The 14,782-nt window shown below is 42.1% G+C and overlaps 1 protein-coding gene across 1 annotated transcript in view; it reads right to left on the bottom strand.

Annotated features, from left to right (window-relative positions):
• Positions 1-14,780, bottom strand: part of Ice1 (interactor of little elongation complex ELL subunit 1) — a 48,240-nt gene extending 33,460 nt beyond the window's left edge. The window contains exons 1-5 of the mRNA XM_013013880.1: positions 14,700-14,780; positions 4,725-4,783; positions 3,693-3,727; positions 1,515-1,533; positions 325-436 (exon numbers count right to left, since the gene is read on the bottom strand). Coding sequence (XP_012869334.1) covers positions 325-436; positions 1,515-1,533; positions 3,693-3,727; positions 4,725-4,783; positions 14,700-14,780 — 306 coding nt within the window. The remainder of the gene's footprint in view (positions 1-324; positions 437-1,514; positions 1,534-3,692; positions 3,728-4,724; positions 4,784-14,699) is intronic.
• Between the last annotated feature and the right edge of the window lie 2 nt (positions 14,781-14,782).

The raw sequence follows: 14,782 nt of genomic DNA, 5'->3' as shown, positions 1-14,782 counted from the left end.
TACCATCACTCTCTACCTCTACTGTCTGGAGTTTTGTTTGGTATTTCCCATGTAAGGCAAGGAAAATGTGACAAAAGCCATAAAACATCACAGCTACTAATCCTCCCCCAAACTATGATCACAGTATTAGAGAGCTAATAATCACTCTCAAGCCAATTATCAACTCCTCCCAGGTTCCCTACACACAGTGATAGAGTTAGAGAGTTCCAATGAACACTTATCTCCTTTGTTAACATGTTAAAAGCCCCTGTGATTCAATCCCAGTGTGTGTGGAGTGACTCTCATTTACTGATAATAGACTCTTAAGAAAACGATGCCTGGTACCTTCTTCTCTTCTAGCTCTGCTTTCAATGACCCCAACTCTTCCTGGCATTTCTGCAGAGGAGAAATCTTCTGGAGCATCTGCTCCACTTGGTGATGCAGAGTACTGTTCTCTCTGCAAATGGACAACACAGTATTGAGTTATTAAAAATATACACTGGTCAAACCTTTGATGGTCAAACCTTTAATCCTAGCTAGTTAGGAGGCCAAGATGTGATAATTGCCAATCTAAGAAATTCTGCCAGAGCAAAAAAACCCCAGGAGACTCTCATCTCTAATTAACCAACAAAAACAAAACAAAACAAAACAACCTAAGTAGAGCTATGGCTCAAGTGATAAAGTACCACCCTGTGTAACAAAACTAAGGATCAGCACCTACATCCTGGGTTCAAGCCCTACTTCTGGCACCAAAAACAAACAACAATAACAACAAAAAATACACACACACACACACACACACACACACACACGTGCATGCACGCAATGTGAGATTAACACACACACACACGTGCGTGCGCGCAAATGTGAGATTAACAACTTGGAACAAAAAAGAATTAAAATTTTTTCTTTTGAAATTCATTCCTTCTACTTACATTAAAAAATTTCTTCATGATTTTAGTTCTTCTACATAATAGACTAAGCAAATCAAAAACAAATACCATATCTCGCCATGTGCTGGTGACACCCTGAAGACTGCTAATGACCTGGTAATGTCAACACTGAACTTCATCGCTTTATGATATAATTAGGATTCAGCCAGGTACAATTCTGCTTGGAGTATAACCACATTCTACCTTATTCTAAGTAATAAATGTAATCAGAGTATAAAACATTGCCAAAATCTGACTGGAACTTGTGGCTCAAGTGGTATAACATTTATCTGGCAAGTATGATAAAGTCTTGAGTTCAATCCCCACTTTCATGTAGATCCACGTAGATAATAGTAATTAGAGTAAAGCTTCATTAAAATAGCAATGCAATAACTAAAAGTTATTGAGAAGTAAAACACAGGCTGTAATTTAAGCCCTAAGTAATAAATTCATTGGAATGGTGTAACAAAAACAACATTCTCTATGAAGAGTCAATCTAAGTGGATTTCATTAAAACCCATTTAAACATTTGGCCTGACATGTCTACTTTTAACTAAGAACTCAAACAGGGGCATCATCCATTATGAAGATAAGGTCACTCACCTTCGAGCAAACTGCAGCTGTAAAACTTGTTAAAGAAAACTTGAAGAAATTTATCTCCTGATACTTGTTTGGAATAAAACTTGTTTTACTACTTTAATAATCTATGTTTATATTCATACAGGAAAGATCACAAAGGCTGACTATATCTGAGATTCTATCTTGCCACCTGAAGACATCTATTTGAACAAATAGAAGACTGGGTTAAAATTACACTATAAGACAAATCAATCTGCAGCTAGAAGACAGATGACTAATAGATCTCCCCAAAAACCTGAACTTCATTTCTCAAGCAGTACACAAATAACACCTGTGCAAAGGGGTCATGCTCTTACAAAAAAGCATATACACCTACACTTAATGAACATTAGAAAAGAAATACAAACAGAACATAGAATCTATATCAGCTATCATTTTATAATTTCTGCAATCTGGTAACCTTATGTTCCCATATCATGAGTCTCAAATATTCTAAAATACCTAAACATAATTCTTGTCTTTCATTTTTAAGCATTCAAATTTATATAACAGTAAAGAAAATCATGTTTATGAAAACACACCCACAGCTTTCTATTTTACAATGTAAGCTCAAAGCTAAGAAGCACGTTTTTATTTTTCAGTAATTACTGTAGTTTTGCAGAATAAAAGTTCAATACTTCCTGCCCTTTAGAAAGAGGAGTAATAAATAAAATGGTTAGAATTACACAGAGTTGAAATAATGTTAACTGCCATAGTAAACTCACTGAAAAACCTATCCGTACTTCAGTAGCAAAGGAATCAAATCAGATGAGAAAGCCACACTGAACTGCAGCACTGAACAGCAACTACGGCTGTCGGCCACAACACTGCATTTTGAGGTCTAACTAATACCTATGTGGGCCAATGGCACAGCTATCTAAACAAGTAAATATTTATATGCTGACACTAGCCCCACACATCAAATCACAGAACAAATTTCTATAATTCAAAACTAATATGAAGACTGTATCTGCTTAGAATTATTCTAATTTTCATTTTAGCATTTGGTAGAAAAAGACTACAAGAGTAAACCAACATTTTCCTTATTAGATTTGTGAATAATTAACTCAAAATGTTTACACCATTTTTCCCAAGTGACATAATGAACACATACTCTCCTAAAATTTGACCAGTCAATCAATTTTCCTGTTTAGTTATCTAAACGTAGTTGTAACATGCTGCATACTTTTACAACCAAAGCTATGACTCCTGTAATAGCATGCATTTGTACTTAAATGACTGCTATTTTAACAAATAAAACATAAAATTAATAATGATTTCTATTTTTCAAATAACTCCAGATACTAAAAGTAAATCTGGGCAATGATATGATTTTATTATTCTGCCCATGAAAATTAGATATGGCATGATCACACTTAAGTAACTGGTAGGCACGTGTAAGTTCAGACATGCTAGAGGGACTGTTGGAGCAAGCTTCCAGTCACTGAAAAGGAGACCAGGATTCCACTGTCAGGACAGTACGGAGACCACGCTGGATCTGCAGGAATCTCTACAGTCAAACAGAGATGTCTATTTTGATGGAGAGATTTCAAATCAAGGGTTACCCCCAAAATACATGGGAGGATCATCTGTATGCACTTGAGTAACTATTTGCCTAGAGCTGACTTTCCTGCAGGCATTCTCCCAATGCTATGTCTCAAAGCCCAAACAGTATCTGGTAAGTATACAGGAACTGTCTTATCAACATAAAATCACATCATTTCTATAATTTTGGGCATATGCATTTGTTCTCTGCAAGTCACAGAAATAATTAAGTCAATTTCCCACACTTTAAGTGTCCTCACAGTATACACTGTGCATATTCAACACAAACACTCAGCAAGACCCAATGCATCAACAATGATTCCTAGAGCTAAACACACATTGTGAGATGGCACATTCTCAGCACCAGTGAGACATCTTCTTAAAAAGCTCCTAAGATACAGTAAAGAAACAAATGAGACTGTATGCTTTCCTCCTGTGAGAATTTGTTAACCACAATGACTGGTTGTCTAATGTGCCTGTGAGAAGGTTTACTTGGGCAGATAACCAGTAATAAATATGGCCTCTAAAAATGACTGACAGACAAGCTTCATAGCTCTTTTAATTATTATACATTTGTACACTCCCAAAATACAAAAGAAAAAGCCAGTGAAAGGATATCATCACACTTCTTCTGATATTCTGTTAACAAATTACTGTAACCAAGAAAAGAAGAATTAGGATACTTTGTTATACAGAGCATATACTATGTTAAAATCATGCTTCAAATATGTATCACAATCCTCAAAAGCAGTGAAATGACATTATGAGCTTCCAATGTAAAATCCCTTTCATCTATGTTGGTCAATCATGAGACTATTACCTAATTCCAATGATAAACAAATCTAACATTATAGCTGTAACATACTGTGAGCAAGTTTGGGGAGATAGCTTAAAGTTTCAGGCTGTATTCCTAGCTACTACTTGGAAGGCCAAGACTAAGGGACTGCAGTTCCAGGTCAGCCCAGGCATACATGTGGGAGGCTGAAATCAAGGGGGTTATACCATTCCAGGTCAGCTTGGGCAGAAAGGTTCATGAGACTCCCATCTCAGTGGAAGAAGCTGGGCATGGTGGTGTGCACCTGTGATCTCAGCTACAATAGGAGTGAAAAATAAGAGGAACAAGGTCCTGCACAACCTTAGACAAGGAACAAGTGTGCATGGGGGACACGTCTGTCATCCTAGCTACTCAGGAGGCTGAGATCTGAGGATCTCAGCTCAAAGCCAGCCCAGGCAGTCCAAGAGACTCTTATCACCAATTAACCATCAGAAAACCAGAAGTGGTGCTGTGGCTCAAGTGGTAGAGCTCTCGTCTTGAGCTGAAGAGCTGAGGGACAGCGCCCAGGCCCAGAGTTAAAGCCCCACAACTGATCCAAAAGAAAAAGGTGTAAAAAGGAGGAAGACCTGTGGCTCAACAGAAGAGCACTTCCCAGTCAGCATGAGACCTGGAGTACAAACCCCATACTGCCAACAAAGAAACTACTAACTCGAAACTTTAACAAAAACACCAAAAAGTTCAGATGCTAATGGGACTCCACAGACACCACAGGAATTAAGTTCTCACAGCACCACCAGGCCCATCCCAAATGCCCCAACCACCAGTCAGTTGGTCAGGTTCACAATATTCTGCCAAACACACGCACATATACTTACTCCGTATTGATTATTTTTTGTTTCAAGGTAATTAATGCTTCAACATATTCATTTAAATTCTGAAAGAAAAAAGCTTCAGTTAGTTGTGTTACTATCACAGGTAATTGTTTTGCTTAAGTTAACTTTATGTGTTATAAACACCAAAATAAACAAACTTCTTTTTTTTTGGGGGGGGGGGTCTGGTCATGGGGCCTGAACTCTAGGCCTGGGCGCTGTCCCTCAGCTCTTCAACTCAAGGCTAGCGCTCTACCACTTGAGCCACAACGCCACTTCAGGCTTTTTTCTTTTTGTTCATGTGGTACTGAGGAATCGAAGCCAGGGCTTCATGCATGCAAGGCAAGCACTCTACCACTGAGCCACCTTCCCAGCCCCACAAACTTCTTATTCATACTTTACATACACACATCTGTAGCCTATGGTCTCCTCCTCAGCCTCCACATGAAAATGCTCACACTCCTTTTACAGTAACAATAAAGATACTTCCATAGTGAATGCTGTATCAGTAGTCAATATATAGTGACTAAAACATCACCATTAACCACCAGTCTTTACCCTGCACTGTTTCTGAAAGGATTGTGACTACCCCAAATGACAGAGACTATTAAAAAGCAACAAAATAGTCAAAATTAAATAGCATAGGACCAGCTGGGTGCCAGTGGCTCCCGCCTGTAATGCTATCCACTCAGGAGGCTGAGATCTGAGGATTGTGTTTTGAAGCCAGCTACAGCAGGAAAGTCTGTGAGATTCTTTTTTTTTTTTGGTATGGTCGTGGGGCCTGAATTCTGAGCCTGGGCGCTGTCCCTCAGCTCTTCAGCTCAAGGCTAGCGCTCTACCACTTGAGTCACAGTGCCACTTCCTGCTTTTTTCTTTTTGCTTATGTGGTGCTGAGGAATCGAACCCAGGGCCTCATGCATGCAAGGCAAGCGCTCTACCACTGAGCCACCTTCCCAGGCCCAGTCTGTGAGATTCTTATCTTCAATTAACCACCAAAAAGCTGGAAGTGGAGCTGTGGTTCAAAGTGGTAAAGTGCCAACCTTGAGCAAAAAAAGCTCAGGGACAGCACCCAAGCCCCAAGACAGGAAAAAAGAAAAAAGAAAGAAAAAGCATGCGGCCAAGATTCACTTTATAAAAGAATATATAAAACACTTTAGGTGCCAACCACAAATTCAGTGCTCAATTATTACTTTCAAATTTAAAAATGAAAACATTGTTATACTGTTCAAATGGTCCTAAGATTTAAAACCAATTTTTTTCTTTTAACGTAAGCTTTTAATGTATCCTTTTCTATCCGTATATATTTCAGTAACAATATTTTTAAACGCAGCTAATTAGCTTCTTCATATGTAATACAAACAATCATCCCTTTATACCATCCAGACTGCCCCATATTCACTGAGAACCTCAAAAAGGTCTTTTTCTAGAAAAGCCAGCCGTTTTGATGGTTTCACTTATGGTAGTCCACATTCAGGCAGTGGGACAGGAGCAGCAATACTGTGCACTTAAGTGGTCCAGTAGTTACAACGACGACCGCCATGCTCTGTAGTTTCACCGGCTTGTCAGTAAGAGAGATCAGGTATGGGCTACAGGCCAGAAAGCTGAGCGAGGCCCTCCTGGGCCCTCCCCGCCTACAGACAACCACTCTGTTCCCACCATCTTTCCAAGGGGTCACACTCCATTTGGCAGCTCTTACCGAGGTACACTGAGTGCTGTCAGGCTCTCCTGCATAGGGATAACAGTCCCTCCACCCCCACAGAGGCAGGCCAGCCTCACCCGAAGCACCTGCGTTCCCACGTTCCGGTCAGGGGCATTTAAGAGGGTTTAACTAATGCTAACAATGATCTTGAGAGAAATCTCAGTATTCACTGCTGCACATTCATATTTTTCTCATAGTAAGAGCCTGTTAATGTATGTATCATGTGCTCAACTGATGTTTCCTCTTACAAGCTACAACATAGGGTGGGCAGTAGATTCTCAAATCTGTATGTGCTGCCAACTGATCATTAACATAGACTCACATGCACACAGAAGTTCTAAAACACAGAGATGAATGACTTTTGTGTTAAGCCTTAGTTCCCTGAATCATTTTACAAGGTTCTCTCCCACCCCCAAAGGATAAAAAAATTCTTCTGCATCATTTGAGCATTTTTAGGTCTTTCTTAAATATTTGTATCTCTAAGTCCACTAGAATTTATTCTTGAGTATACCATAATGAATACTCTAAAAATATAAATCAGAAAGGCAACAAATGAACTATTCAGTTGTATTACTGTATTTAGCATTCCACATTTAACCTAACGTATGCAAGATAAATCCTATGTAGACAGTAATAAAATTTAAATATTGTCAGGCTGATATAACAGGATGATGCCTTTATAATTTCAAGGTAAATACAGATTTCTTAAATTACACACCAAACCACAAACATAATGTATTTTATAAGCAACATCAAAATTTTATATCTACCTGGGTACCAGTTATTCATGCCTAATCCTAGCTACTCAGGAGGCTGAGATTTGAGGATCTTTGAAAGCAGCCCAGGCAGGAAAGTCCATGAGACTCTCATCTCTAATTAACTACCAGAAAACCAGAAGTGGTTCTGTGGCTCAAACTGGTAGAGCACTAGCCTTGAGCAAAAGAGCTCATACTCAAGTGTGCAGACCCTGAGCTCAAGCCCCACGAACAACAAAAACAACAACAACAAAATATTATATCTACGTGGCACGGAACACTATACAATTGCTAACAAAAGCATGGCAGTCTTGAAACAGTCATTCATAAGAAGAACACACAAAGAATTCCTAACATATAGACAGATCATACTAATCAGTTATAAGAAATGAAGAATACAGACTGCCAATTCGGAAATGAAGAATCCAGAATGGACAACAGGCACATCAAAAGGTCTTCTACCCTCCTGCATCAGGAAGTGTAAATTCCACTAACAAAGGTCCATGCCCCACCCACCGTACTACACTGCAATAAAAGATTCACATCCCACCCACTACATTATCCATCTTTCGTCTACTATATTGTACCAGAATAAAAACTCTGGCACTGATGTGAGGGAAAAAACCCCTGTACAAGAGCTGTAGAATCTGAAATCAAAATATATAAAATGCTGTTTACCTATTGTCAATCCTGAATTCTCTGTGTAAGTTTTCTACGACTCTGCTTCAGATAACTTGTTTCTGCCCCTTCCACAAAACTACCTTTGTGCTGTTTCTATTACATTTCATTTCCCAATTTGTTTTTACTGCTATGCAGGGGTATTATATATCTCTACATATACTGCTTGTTAATTACACTAGGCTTGCTCATTGTATAAAAATGCCACTTATTAATAGATACAAGGAGCTAAACAGAGTATGTGCAACACAATTCTTTTTAGTTCCATGTGAATAGTTGTAACAGCCGCCCACAATGACGGCTTTATGGTTCATCTGTTAGTCCTGGTCTTCCTGAATTGAAAGAGTGCTCAATGAGCAGCAAGTGAGACTTCCTTGTCTTAAATTACAATTTGCTCTGTTCCATGTTTTTGGTTAATATTCCTTCAACATGTCATGAAACTTCTACACATAGTCTCCTAAAAAGATTTGGATATGCATAAGTAACAAATTTTCCTAAATTAATTTGTTTCTATTTAGTTTAAATGCGTTTTTCTTCCACCTTTTATTTCATGAGTTGCAGTGTATTATAACAGATTTTCTAATGGTAAAGCAGCTTTACATTCCTGGAATAAAAACAACTAAATGCTACATTAATTCTGTTTACATACCCTGCTAGATTTAGTCTCCCAATATCCTACTGAAGCGGTTTCTCCTATCTAGTTCAGAGGGAGCCTTTCTGTCCTTTTTTTTGTACTATGTCCAGTATTTCTAATAATATACAAGGCTCATAAAATCAGATGCCTCTTCCTTATTCAAAACGTCTAATGAGAAAGTAAACCACAAATATGTCTGTGATGAATAATAGTTTATTAGGTTGGGTGACTATGTGCTCCTGCCTGAAGAACATGCCCCCCACCCAAGACATACTTAAGTCCTGACCACTAGCGGCTATCTGTTCTGACAGTGCACAGACTTTGCTTTATTCCCTAAACAATACAGTACAACAGCAACTACTTACACATTATTTGTGTTGTGTCAGGTGCTAACTTATCTAGAGATGATTTAAAGAATAGAATAGTCTGTGTGCACATGATAAGCAAATATGCCTTACATTACTCTACATGAGAGACTTGAACATCAAGATGTTGGTATCCAGGAGCAATTTGGGAACCAGTTCGCTATACAAATAGGAATATCTAGAGGCAGGAGGAGATTCGCAACCTGAGCACTGGTGATGCTCTGGGCTGGAAGGACAGACGCTGAGGGCATCACTGACCTCTGAGCACACTCCTGCTCCAGCATCGAAGTGTGTGAGCCCAGCAATGAGCATTGTGAGAGTACTCAACTGAGAAAGGCCAGCGTGCAAGGTAAACCACAGGCTGCCACTTGCAAACTCGAAAATCTGGACAGCTCCCTCCCCCTATTTGTTCCCTAGCTCCCAGTGCAATGTGGTTTATGGTGGACACCTGCTTCCTCTCTGCGATGCTACAGGACCAGTACAAGACCAGCCAGGCTGAGTCTCTGTGGAGTTTCCCGGCTGGACTCCGCTGGGAGACTCTGTAGCACATGCAGTGTGTGGGGTGTGTCTTCCCTCGGCTAGCTTGGTTGGTAGTCTTCCCCTGCAGTAAGCCACGCCCAGGACTTTTACCAGGCACTAATAACTGAGCCCCAGGGAATCACTGGGACTGGGTGTCACCCCTGGCCGCCAGCACAATGTGACGCCACAGCATCTCCAGGTCTCAGCAAAGGTCTCCTAAGGAATGCTAAGGCTGTACAGCATGAACTTTCACAAACATAAAAGGCAAAGACGAAGGGAGACTGAAGAGCCAAGACAAGGAAATGTGGTGTGTTCCTGACAGGAGTTGCAACCAGGAAGGAAAAGAGCCATTCTTGGTCCAGGCAGCAAATACGAACGATGTCGGCAAGGGTAGAGCCGCTCTACTGGTGCCAGCAGCAGCAGCACGTAGGCAATCACAGGCACTCAGTTCCAGAGTGAGGAAGCCCGTCCTGGACCTCTTCCTTTGTCCCTGTCTGTAGTGAACCCTTCCCTCCCCTGGTCCTCTGTACAGCCTGCGGCCTCAGCCAACAGTACTCTCCCTCCTCCAGTGACCTGCAAAGTGCGCCCTTGCCCTCAGAGCTTGCTTCATGAAGCCCTGGGCAGGCCGCACTCATCCCACGCAGGGGCCCAAGGATGGGCTCGCTGGGGATCTCCTACCAAAACTGACTCTATTGCACTTAACCTGAGGGTGCTTTTCCTCTCTGACTCCAACTAGAATGAGCTCCGTGCTACTTCTGCTCAAGACTGTGCATCAGACCCCATGCCAGGAGCAAGTACATCATTGATTGGTAAATGAATTACAATTCTGTAAGCATTCCTTGCCACTGAACAATGTGTACATCAATATGAAGTGGACCCTGAGATGGGGCTCAAGCTGGTATGATTCCATTTTGAGCTTTGCCTATGTTTTACGGATTTTAGACTCCATTTTTTAGGGTGGTGACTAAAAACCTTTAAACAACGTTCAAACTAGAAAAACCACCTTAATCACAGGGCCACATCTTGGCTCCAACAGGCCTAGTTCCCAGAATGAAAAAAATGCACCTGGTCCCCCTCCCCTTCACAACCTAACTCACCCTTGATTGTTCAGTTAAAGACTGACCAAGAAAGTAGATAGGTTGTAACCTTGCTCAACTGGCAATACCACCCGCTTACTGTAAACCTGCTTTTTGCCCACCAAATTCGCATGCCAATTCAAACCAAAATGATAGGATAGTTTAAACAACTAGCATAAGACAGACTGTAACTCCATTGGCCACCTGCGTATGGCCTAACATGATTATGCAATCCTTTGTGTGTGGTCGGTCACCTGCGTGTGGCCAGGCTTGACCACATGGATTTTGCCTTTAAAAACCCTAGCTTGTGGCCCATCCGGGGTCACAGTATCAGCTCCCCAGCCTGTGCTGCGGCCCTGACTGGTCAGGGTAGGAACCTTCTCAATAAAGTTGCTTCTTTGTTAACAACTTTGTTGCGGTGGGCTCTGTCACTCTGGAGGACTTGGTGGGCTTGCCTGCCTGAGTAGGGGTCTTTCTACTACAAATAGGTCTGGGAGAAAATATATTTCAGGTTCCAAGCAGTGAAGCTTCAACTTCTACCTGTGGCCAATGTGAGCCAAGCACAAGGCTATCTAAATTATAAGCTCAATTTTGTCCCACGTCAGTTAAGCACGCAACTGACTAAATCTAATCTAGTTCATGAGTGCAAGAGCTTCAAACTCTCATCTGGCTTCCTAAGAGTATGGCTGATTTGCACTAAAGAGAAGTTGGCAAACCAGGGCTCTCAAAAGCAGAATAAAGTGACCTGATAGGTGATTAACTTAAGACTTAATATGTATACAATCATCAGACCACACTGGTTTACAGGACTGAGGAAGTGTTGCAACCCACATGGACTTCAATGACAAAACACTGCCGCCAAGGAAAGTGTGGACAGGAGATGAGGAGATAGAGAAAACTACATTAGAAAGATATGCACAATAAACTCAAGCACTACGTTCAGATATAGTTCTGCAGGAAGCAAAATTCTTAGCAAAGCCAACTACTGAAAAAATAAAAGAATAGACATGAAAGGAAGCTTTTCAGTGCAAGCAAATGAGGTCAATTCAGAAACTTAAGTCCTTAGAATGAAGTACCCCTGACACAGACGGCCCATCAATTTTTTGCCAGATCATTTCAGTTTAGTAGAACCAATGCTACGGTTTCTCTCTCACGCAAAAGTTTAATACGGGTATAAAATACAGTCCCTGCTGTGGCAATAGACAGCAGATGCAGAAATAGCTTTCCTAAAAGTGATTAACTAACTAATTGTTTCTTCTTTCATTTTTATTCTTTTCAATACTGGGTGGCTCTATAATGTATTCCCTGCTTGTCTACCTTTGCTTTTCTCTTTCTCCACATTCACCTTCAAGGGCTACTCATTAGCTAGGTGGTTCTCAGTTTAACTAACACAATATATTCCTTCATTCTTCTTCCTCCTACTTCCAACTCCCAGTAAAACTCTCCCAATGAATGTCTCCATCGAAACTGGCTTCCTCTAATACTTCCTTACATGTATAATAGACCATCTAAAGGACCCAGTACTCCACAAAGAATAAATGAAAAAAATGGCTGAAAATCCAGGTCCTAATGTCATTCCTAAACATCAGTCCTATATCTCTAACACACCTTCTGACTTGTCTTGCTCTTCCTTTCGCCTTCTACTACAGTTCTCAAGGTCATTCATATTTTAAGTCTCTACCCCTTCCATTTTCCAAAAACCAGAGTTATCTTCACTTTCTCCTATTCAGAACCACTGTTTACAACATTCTCATTTCCATTAGCCTTCAACTAATTTGGGCTTTTATTACACTAGAATGTATTGGCAAAACAATTTATCTCAGTTATATACTCCTCCAGCTCAGCCTCAACTCCAAGCACTGTAAAGCTCCATCACTCAAGAAAACTGACAGAAGTACAAAACTTCACAGTGGCCACCACTCAACGTTCTCTGTCATCGGAAGGAACCTATTCTTCCAGTCTCATGTGTCATACAGTTAAGGAGTATGCTGGAGACATCACTCATAATGGCTACCCCTTTCCACTAAAAAGACATTCCAGTTCCAGGCAAACAGAAACCAACATACAACCCAAAGTCTAATCTAGAGGGGCGATCTGCACACTAAGGCCCTCTTAACTGTTACAACGTTTTAATGGAACACAGACACACAGACTATTTTATATATTGCCTATGACTGTTTTCACACTTCTGTAGCAGAACTGAGTAAACCGAGTACAAGTCCTCAAAGCCTAAATACTTATTATGATCCTGTACCATCAGAATGTTTTACATACTCTGGATGTAACTAAAACATGACTTCATCAATTGCTGTTTTGAGAACCAACAGTGGCATGATGGTAAGAAAGAAGATCAATGCGAAGATCTCCAGGTAACAGGTGAGAGGGGTTCTGACCATGGTGTAAAAAGTGAAAATGGTGGGAAGTGGGGAGAGGTGGGGGGAGAGGGGAGACAACGGAGGACTCCAGAGAAGCAACGGTAAAAGCAGGCTGCCAGGGAAAAGAGGCAGTAAGGGTGGCATACAGTTTCAGGCTAAACATCCTGAGGGACATCACTTTTAACAAAATGTGAACTATGGCTGGTAGACATGTTCATGAAGGAAAATCAACCCAAGACTGAAAAACACACTTCACATCCACTGTCTTCCAGCAAAACACCTCCAATGGCTCACCATCTCATTCCAAAAGCCAGTCACACCCTCACATAACCAGCCCTGCTCTTACACTTATAATCTCACAAAACCCAAACATCCATGCTCTCCAGACCTGCTGGCCTTCTTGGTCTGTCCAAGGAACTGGGCAAGCACCTACTCCATCAGTGCTGCATACTTGAGACTTCCAGTGACAGGTTTTTCTCCCAATACTCTTAACAGAGCACATTCTCTCACCCCACAGCTCAATGTTAGCTTTCCTAGGACTGCTGAAATTCCAACAGCCACTGCCCTTTTTCTTACCCGTGCATGCCCTCTTTTTCTTGTCTGTTTATCACTGATATATTTACTATCTTCTAACATTAACTTCTTTGTCACCCCACCTACGAGAAATGATGCTCCAAGAGATCAAGAATCTTCTAGGCCTAACAGCAAGGGATCAATATTTACTGAATGAATAAATTAATAAATATGACTCGAGATTCAGAAGATTTTCACCTATGTTTCTGAGAGGTATTAAGGTATTGAGGATAAGATGGCTACACAAGGCAGCCTAATTAGGGCAAAGAACCGACTCTTGGGTTTGTTCTACCCAGAGTGCCAGCGTTGAGCCCTCAATCTCCTGCTCCTAACCATTTGTAAATATGTGTGGAGTCACTTGAGACACTGCACTTAAAATAAAGGCCACACTTCCCATGATGGCCATCTAGTCTGGGGCTCTTTCTACCCTCTCCTCTGCTCGTGCCACACAGACCAAGTTCTTCTAGTCAAAGGGACCCCTGCCCTCCTCACCACCTCAGTCTTTCCACCTGTTAATCCCCCTTCCCGAAGATTCATTCCGCACCTGCTAGGGCATTCAGCAATGATCAGCAATTCACTCCAACATCTGACTGTCACTGCCTCCGAGACTGGGCACCTGACCACCCCCGCCAAGAGGCAAGACCACCATTCCAACATCCTCCTATATTTCCTTCCCAAACACCATAAAGGTCTTCCTTATGAAAGGTGATGTCCACCTGCTTCACCACAATGTTCACCGTGAAGACAGTGTGAAGGAGGCTCCGCCTTCAGACAGCTAGCTGAGGGCGTCGCTGGAAATAAGTACTGGGGGGCTGTTCCCACTGCTCCCTGAGGATCTGGAGCTAGACTGCCAATCCGGCGTAAAGAATAAACAATCTACGCCGCTGCTGTTACAAACTATACCTCCAGATGCTTTTGACTCTTTTAGTCCTGCAATTAACGCGTCGGTTAGCTTTATAAATTAAGTTTGGGATTATACGCCGGACTGCGGTTCCAAACGTGGAACCAGACAATCCACGCACACCACCTAATACCCTGCCTGAGAACAGCACACATTCAGGAGGGGGCCGGCGGTGCACGGCCTTCTCAGAAGGGCAAATCTCCTCGGCCCTCCACCTGTCACTCGCCGGCTCCGAAAGCCCTGGGGCTGGGTCGGGACACACCCGGAACGTGCGCGTCCCGCCCCCTCCCCACCCCGCAAGGCCGCATCCCGGGGAACGAATTGCGGATGCAAAGCCCAGCAAGGCCTCGGGAACGGTCCCCGCAACGACGCGGGGACGCGCGGGCGGGCGCAGGGACGCGCGTACCTGCTGCAGAGAGGCGCAGCCCTGGCACTGCGCGAGGTCGGCCGCCGTCCCGGGCGCCGCCGAGTGGGTCTCGCCCGGCATCA

This window comes from Dipodomys ordii, unplaced genomic scaffold, assembly GCF_000151885.1.
Source record: "Dipodomys ordii isolate 6190 unplaced genomic scaffold, Dord_2.0 Scaffold21, whole genome shotgun sequence".
Classification (NCBI taxonomy): Eukaryota; Metazoa; Chordata; class Mammalia; order Rodentia; family Heteromyidae; genus Dipodomys; species Dipodomys ordii.
The sequence above is the reverse complement of the archived record's forward strand: the minus strand, read 5'-3'. Positions and strand labels throughout refer to the sequence as shown.